This window comes from Artemia sp. Qi Xiang Cuo, chromosome 16 (genome assembly GCF_049724085.1).
Source record: "Artemia sp. Qi Xiang Cuo chromosome 16, ASM4972408v1, whole genome shotgun sequence".
Lineage (NCBI taxonomy): Eukaryota > Metazoa > Arthropoda > Branchiopoda > Anostraca > Artemiidae > Artemia > Artemia sp. Qi Xiang Cuo.
In genome coordinates this window covers 34,926,976-34,934,622 of record NC_142809.1, presented here as the reverse complement: position 1 = coordinate 34,934,622, position 7,647 = coordinate 34,926,976, and the positions used below count along the sequence as shown (strand labels likewise).

The window sequence follows — 7,647 nt, the reverse complement described above, 5'->3', positions numbered from 1 at the left end:
TTATAGAAAGTGTTGTCGTAGAAACCTCAAAAAGGAGTCATCCGATTGAAAATTGAAAGGGTTAGTGCCATTTTTAATATTCGAAAGTGATTAGAGGGAGACTAACCCTCCTCTCACGCCCACCATTTCCCCGAGCACATTCAAGTAAAATTTTGTAAATTTTGTCAAAAGCGATCGGAGGGCGAATGCCCCCCCCCCACTCCCATCATTTCCCCAAGCGCTTCCGATTAACATTTTTATATAGCTATTTTGTTGAACGTAGTTTAAGGGTCTGGAGATTATGTCTTTCAGTATGACCCCCCCCCCCCCCACAGCCCTTAGGGCTAAGTTTGTATCTGTTTCGCAAAAGGATTCTGAGCCATCAGTTTCCTGGACGTGGCGCAGAAACATTTCATTCCTGGATTCAACTGAACCTTCTCCCTTAATGATAAAGAGCCTATTTTGTTTATGTGTATTCTCAAGGAGTCTTTAATCTTCTGCTCCTTTATATCCACGAGATACATGTGTGTAATATTCATTCTCCAAACAAAGAAGGCCCAAGACACATCTGTTCATTGATACGTCTTGCTGCTGTTGTGTAACTCTTTTCGTCAAAGCATTGAATGACTCATTAATATTGTTCGTTTTTCTGAAGACTAGATTAAAACCAGAAATCTGGGGAAATATGAAGGCAGAATCATACTTCAACATGTCAGATTCCAAATTGTATTGAAAGTAGTTAAGTGCAGGGATGGACCATTTTAGGAGCCTGTCAGTTTTTATCTGTTTGTGCTCCTTTTCACTTTTTGATCTTAGCAGCTGAAGGACATCGTCAACAGCAACCTTGTGGTCTTCTTTCGGTGCACCCATTAATTCTGAAGTGCTCGTTTGGCATTGATCCAATAGGGCAGCCAGCAATGAGCAGCTTGAATAAAAAGGAAAAATTTTATTTCTCGGAACCTCTATATCCTTATCTGTGACTCACAAACACATGTTGGGGTAAATTGGTGCCGTCTTAAAAAGAACCATTAACAGCTGTTTATGCGATAGCGAAGTAAAGATACAATTAGAGGCAAAGGTGTTGCTTCTTTATGGTCGAAGTCAGGGTGTCAAAACGTCAGGGCTGAAACCCAGTATTTTTCAATTTTATATTTGGTATAATAGAACACTATTGGGATACCGCTTTTTACTAAGTATGTAACTTCTAAGATAGCAAACTCTGATGTATAGGGGATGACTTCCCCTAAGATAGTTTTTTTGTAAGGTTAATTTAGGCCTTATGGCTCTTTACTTTAGGCGATGCTATAGGATTACATCTGACTTAAATAGGTGACTAAAAGTTTCAGCTTCCCTTCTATTGAACATCCAGAATAATCCAGGTGAAATATGGAAAGAATTATCCGTGGGGGGAGGGGAACCACGGGAGGTCTCGTCCGGGGGTTAAACACTGGCTCCCGGAATTTTGCTGATATGTGATGCAAATGAGTTAAAACTTGAATCCACCTGTAATACTTTTAATTTAAAACAGATTGTAAATGTCCCAACTACCACAGGCAATACTACTTTTGATTTAATATGCACCAATCTATCAGACTTTTACAAACCCGTCTCCACTCTATCCGCTCTTGAGGGTAGTTACCACTTTAGCCCACTCCTATCTCCGCTGGTGAAAGATGAACAGTCCTTTGCTATTACTGGAACCATCTATAGATATCTTATCTCTTATTCACTCAGGACTCTAAAGTTTTGGCTTTTGCATTATTTCTAGCTCCAGTAATAGCAAAGTAATAGCAACTTCCAATCCCATGGGTATCAAACAAATAATGCTGACTGCAAAGCGCCTCCAAAATTTGTTGAGGAGTAATTATGAATCCAATCTGCTGAGAAAAAAAAAATTAAAACGTTCTCTACTGATAAGCCTTATGTTACTCAGAGTTTTAAGAAACTTGAACGAAAAAAATTAATTTTTTCAAGCAAGGCCGCGTTCCTGAAGCCCTTCTTTAATCGTAAATATTTCATTTTGAAAATTAGTTGATATTTTGATTTCAATTGTTTTTTTTTTACAGTATTTGACTTGGAATACGAATTCAGCTTTTTTTTTCTTTTAACATGTGATAGTGTTTTTTTGTAATGAAGTATAATCATTCTATCCCCCGCCCCCTCTGTTTTTTGCCATTAATCGCATAAAGTTTATTTTAGCTCCTGGGTATGGATTTTTTAAAATGTTCTATTTCACTAATTCGTGTTACTTTTTTATTAATCATCTTTATGCTTGATTGATGCTTTTTTAACTTTTTTCTTAGTGTATTGGTTAATTCTTTGTCTTATTTTTTTTTGTCTTATTATATTTCTTTGTATTTATATTTAAATAATATAAAGAGAAACAGATCAGGCCAATACAATGATCTTACAAATGTAAAAAGAATCGACTATGAGTCACCTCTGTTTCTGTTCTCAGTTTCTGTTTAAATCTCAGTTTAACGGAAAATATTTCAGAACACTTTTTGAATTCCCACAACTGATCTGGTAAACGTCACTAAGCATTAGAAAATTTAATATGCTTACAATTATGGCATACTATAATAGTTGAAAATGACTTCTAGTTTCAAGTTCAAAGTTATAGCTTCTGGACAAACGAAACCGCCACACGTATTTCCTTCCATTTGGATTTGCATTTCAAGTCACTTTCATATACTTAACCACTCTTTCCAATCAGGTAACTTCCTAAACTCCATTCTTTATTGACTCTTTCACCTATATGATATAAAAAATGGGAAAACTAACATAAACAAACTTTATTATACAAGTCAGGAATTCAAACTTCTTTGGTATTAAAAGACGTAGGGTAAATTAAACCGCATATATTCCAATATTTGTGTAATTAATCTGAAAAAAAAAATTCAACCTTACAAAAATACATCACTATACCACACTTTTATATTTTTTTTAAACGCACTGATAAACTGCATGCATATAGACTCTGCAATTTGAACACATTATACTAACACAAATGTGAATAAAAACACAATGCTTTAAAATAAATTATTTCTAAATTATTATACAAATATTTGAAACAGTCAGGATAAGGACTGTAATAAGACCATCACACTTCCGATTCGTTTTATTTCCCATTTCCCTAGCACTCCTGGAGAAAATCATCCAAAGAAAAATGGCGAATGTACAATGTGCAAGATGTCCAGACAAATGAGCATAAAATTTATTTACATCTAGGGCTGGGCAGAGTCTAAAAGTAACATAACAATACAAAGAGAATTGAAAGAAAGAGAAAGAGCACGCTAAATAGAGGGGAGAGAAAGGAAGAGAGGGTAGGTTTAAAATTGCATCTTTGTGTAAATTTCGAGATCTGAGCTAAAATATTAAAATTATTTTTTAAATATTCTTACTATTTCGACAATTTGCCAAACTAAACCAACTGAAATTCATTTTTAACGGTCAAATTAAATACTCAAGAAGAAGAAACACATTTGAAAGAGGGAATCATTACCATTCCCTGTTATTCTAACATATAGAAAAAACAAATCACAAAAACTAATTTTTTTTTTCATAATCACGTTAAGATAGCGCTATATTGCCTCCTTCCCATCCCTTAGTATCTGTTTGAGTCTTTCAAACACCCCCTCCGCCAACCCCCAAATTAAGTACAATGCAGTTTTCACCTAAGGATTAATAATTCAATGCTACATTTCCAGGCTAAAATGTGACTAGGGGTTTTAAAAAAAACTGAACAGCGAATTGACTTAACATGACTTTGCCAAGAACTTTAGTCATTTCTTGTAATCAGAATCGTTTCCATGTTGTAATAATGACAAAAACACACGTATCAATAAATATAGAGATTCGTTTGCTTCTGTTTTATATTATAGCCCGAACATTTGATTTAAAGGAGTAAAATTTTCCATTTATTCGCTGGTGAAAATCAATTCTGTTTTCTTTCTAAGATACGCATGTAATAGGGCAATTTTCTCTTGCAACAAGAAAACCAGATGGCAAAAAGAGACATCTACTATTCAATTCCTCATTCAACGCTCTTATCAAATATTCAATCGTCGCAATCGGTCCCAGTCTTCCTTCGCCATTCCTGAAGGCCAGACCATCATATTGCAGGCTATATCTAGCCCAAGACTATATACAAAAGTTCTCGGTTTTATTTTCAAATTGGCATTGTTAGGTATTATGAAGAAAAATGTTGATGAAAAACAATTACCTTGTACTCATTACCTTGTGCACTTGGTACATACCATCTTAGGTAACCCAGAGAAACCAAATGTTGTACTAGACCTTGTCTTAATCCATTTTAGAACAGGGGCGGATCCAGGATTTTTTTTGGGGGGGGGGTGCAAATAGGTTGATCCAATAAACTTGCATAAGGAGCAAGCTTAATTAACGAAAACTTGCGTTAATCAAGTAAATTACACTACTTTAGACAACATTAGGGGGGGCGCCCCCTCGCCCCCCTGGATCCGCCACTGTTTCCAAAAAAGCGTCTGACTTGGTTGACCACAAAATCCCAATTCCTTTATTACTGGATAGCTTTGAATTTGACCCTCTCTAGGTAAATATTGTTGTCGTTCCTTTCAAATAGATCATAAATTGTAAAATGCAAAAATATTTTCCCTAGCTCCTTTTGCTGTGCAATTCCTCAAGAAACCTTATTGGAACCATTCTAATTTCTATTTATGATTAATGAAATTGGCGAGAAAATCCATAAAGATGGAAATGACATGTCGGACGACATGTCGATCCTTCAAGTATATCATAAGAATCTTAAAAGTTACCTTTGGCTTCGGCCATACCGAATCCAGCCATTCTTTTAACTTTTAACCTGTGATAATTGTTTGTAATAAAGTATCACCATGTTATCTTCCCCCTCCCCTCCTCTGTTTTTTTTCCATCAATCACATAAAGTTCATTTTAGTTCTTAAACATAGATTTTTTTTTTACAGAGTTTGAGGGAATCGACTATGATTCACCTCTGTTTCTCAATGAAACCTGATTTTTAAATAAAACATAAGTGTCTCGTAAAATCAGAATTCTCACAACCGATCTGGTAAACGTTGCTACACATTAGAAAATTTAATGCGCTTAAAGTTATGGCGTACTATGATAGTTGAAAATAATTTCTGGTTTCAAGTTTAAAATTATAGCTTCTGGGCAATCAAAACATCACATGTATTTCCTTCCATTTGGTTTTGTATTTTCAGTCACTTTCATGTACTTGACCACTCTTTCCAATCAGGTATTTGTCTATACTCAATTCTTTCTTGACTCTCTTTCCCCTATATGATATAAAAATGAGAAAACTAACGTAAACAAACTTTATTATACATGTCAGGAATTCAGACTTCTTTGGTATAAAACGAAGTAGAGTAAAATAAACCACGTATATTAAACATTATTTATGTAATTAAACTGAAGAAAAACATTCAACCATACAAAGACACATCACTATACCAAACTTTTACATTTTTACAAACATATGTATCCATTGCATGTAGATCAAAACTACAATTTAAACACACTATACTCAGACAAATGTGAGTAAAAATACAATACTTAAAATAAGGAGACCATTGCACTCCAGATTTTTTCTGGAACCCCCATCCCACTAGCACTGTTGTGGAAAATCGTCCAATGAAAAAAGGGGATGTACAAAGTGCATGATGTCCACGTAAATGAGCAGAAAACGTATTTACATCTAGAACTGGGCACAGCGTAAAAGTAACATAACAATACAAATAAATTTGAAAAAAGAGGAAGAAAACGCTAAACAGAGGGGAGAGAAAGGAAGAGAGGGTGGGTGGAAGTAAGAAAAGGATTGAAAGTGAGAGAAGGAGCACAATAAATATAGGAGAGAGAGGAAGAGATGGTGGGTTTAAACTTGCTTTCTTTTCAAAATCTGAGCTAAAAGTTGAATATTTTTCGGAAATATCTTTACCATTTTCACAATGACTTTGCCAAACCAAATAAACCAAACTTTCTTCTTTTTTTACGACCAAATTAAATGCTCAAGGAGAGGGAACCCATTTGAAAGGGGGGGGGCATGGCCCCTTCCTGTTATTCAAATATACAGAGAATTTATTGTAAAAATTAATAAACTTCTCTAAAATCAGGCAAAAATTGTGCTTCAGTATTCCCTTCCCACCTCCCTAGTATCTATTTGAGTCTTGCAAACTCCCCTTCCTCTTACCGAAAGAATTAAAATGCAGTTCTCGCGTTAGAATTAATAATTATATACTCCATATTTCCATATTTCCAGGCTAACATGTGAATTGAGGTTTTCACAAAACTAAACAGCGAATCGACTTAGCATAAATTTGCCAAAAATTTTAGTTATTCCTATTAAATTAGTATCGTTTCTAAGTTGGAATAATGACAAAAACCAATATATCGACGAATAAAAAGATTTTGTATGCTTCTGTTTTATATTATAATTGAAATGTCCGTTTCACTGAACCGAAAAATTGACTTAAAGTAGTAAAATTTTTCCATTTATTTACTGTTGAAAATTAACTCTCGGTATTTTTTTTAAGATACGAAGGAAATAAAACAATATTTACTTGTAACACGAAAATCAGATAGTAAAAAGAGGCATCTACCATTCAATTGCTCATTCAACAATCTTATCGAAAATAATCATTGCTATCGTGGCAATCACGTCCCAGCCATCCCTAACCCCTCCTACCTGCCGGGCTATATTTCAGGCTATGTCTAGCCCAAGACTATATACAAAAGTCCACAGTTTTATTTTTAAATCGCCATTGTCTGGCAATATGAAAAAATCTGTTGATGAGCAATAATTACCAGAAAAATAATGCAAACGGACAAAAGCAGATACATTCGTATAAAGCTCAAGAATGTAACCAGGAATCAGGAGGAGGGCTGTAATAAATTACGAAGATAGTGGTTACACTGTGGTTACAGGAATCAGGATGGTTACAGGAATTACAGGATAGTAGTCACAGGAATCAGGATAGTTACAGGAATTACAGGATAGTGGTTACAGGAATCAAGAATGTAACCAGGAATCAGGAGGAGGGCTGTAATAAATTACGAAGATAGTGGTCATGTTATTTACAAAAGGAAATGAAACAGGAATAAAACTGAATTTTTCTGATTCCACTATCAAAAACTTTTACTACAGGACAATATGAGCTTTAGAAGGTTTTTTTTCAATAAATTTTCCAGAGGATTCAAGAGACTTTTGCTTTAAATCACGTATGCATGGAGGCATTAGAAATCACGCTTCTCGGTTGTTTTTTCTTGAGAGCATTTCCAACTTTTGTCACTTATGCACTATGGATAAACGAATAAAATCGACGAAGGATACTAAACCAAAACTTCAGGGAGTTTCTTGCTCAAGATTCTGACTACGGTCTAGGCTCAAGGAAAGCCTTAGGGCTTTTTCTAAAATAGGGAACCGAAGTCTTATTGAATCCACAGCATCTAGTAGATGTTTTGCGTCAACCGCTAGTACCTGTGCTGCCGCCAACATACTTCTGAAAAAAAAACAACATACATATAATTATATTTTGTTTAGTTTAACAAATATAATTATATTTGGATTAGTTTGTGTGCAGAAATTGCGCAGTCCTTTTACGCAGCCCTTAAGATAAAATGTTACGAAAACATACAATTCCCATTAAAGTT

General features: G+C 34.7%; 1 protein-coding gene across 6 annotated transcripts in view; it reads right to left on the bottom strand.

Moving 5' to 3' along the window:
* Positions 1 to 5,307: 5,307 nt before the first annotated feature.
* The window catches only part of Fak (protein tyrosine kinase 2 Fak), a 171,415-nt gene continuing 169,075 nt past the window's right edge, over positions 5,308 to 7,647 (bottom strand). For all 6 annotated transcript variants that reach the window (XM_089102734.1, XM_089102735.1, XM_089102730.1 and 3 more), the window contains one exon: positions 5,308 to 7,496. In XM_089102734.1, the coding sequence (XP_088958860.1) occupies positions 7,340 to 7,496 (157 nt within the window). In that variant the 3' untranslated portion in view covers positions 5,308 to 7,339. The remainder of the gene's footprint in view (positions 7,497 to 7,647) is intronic.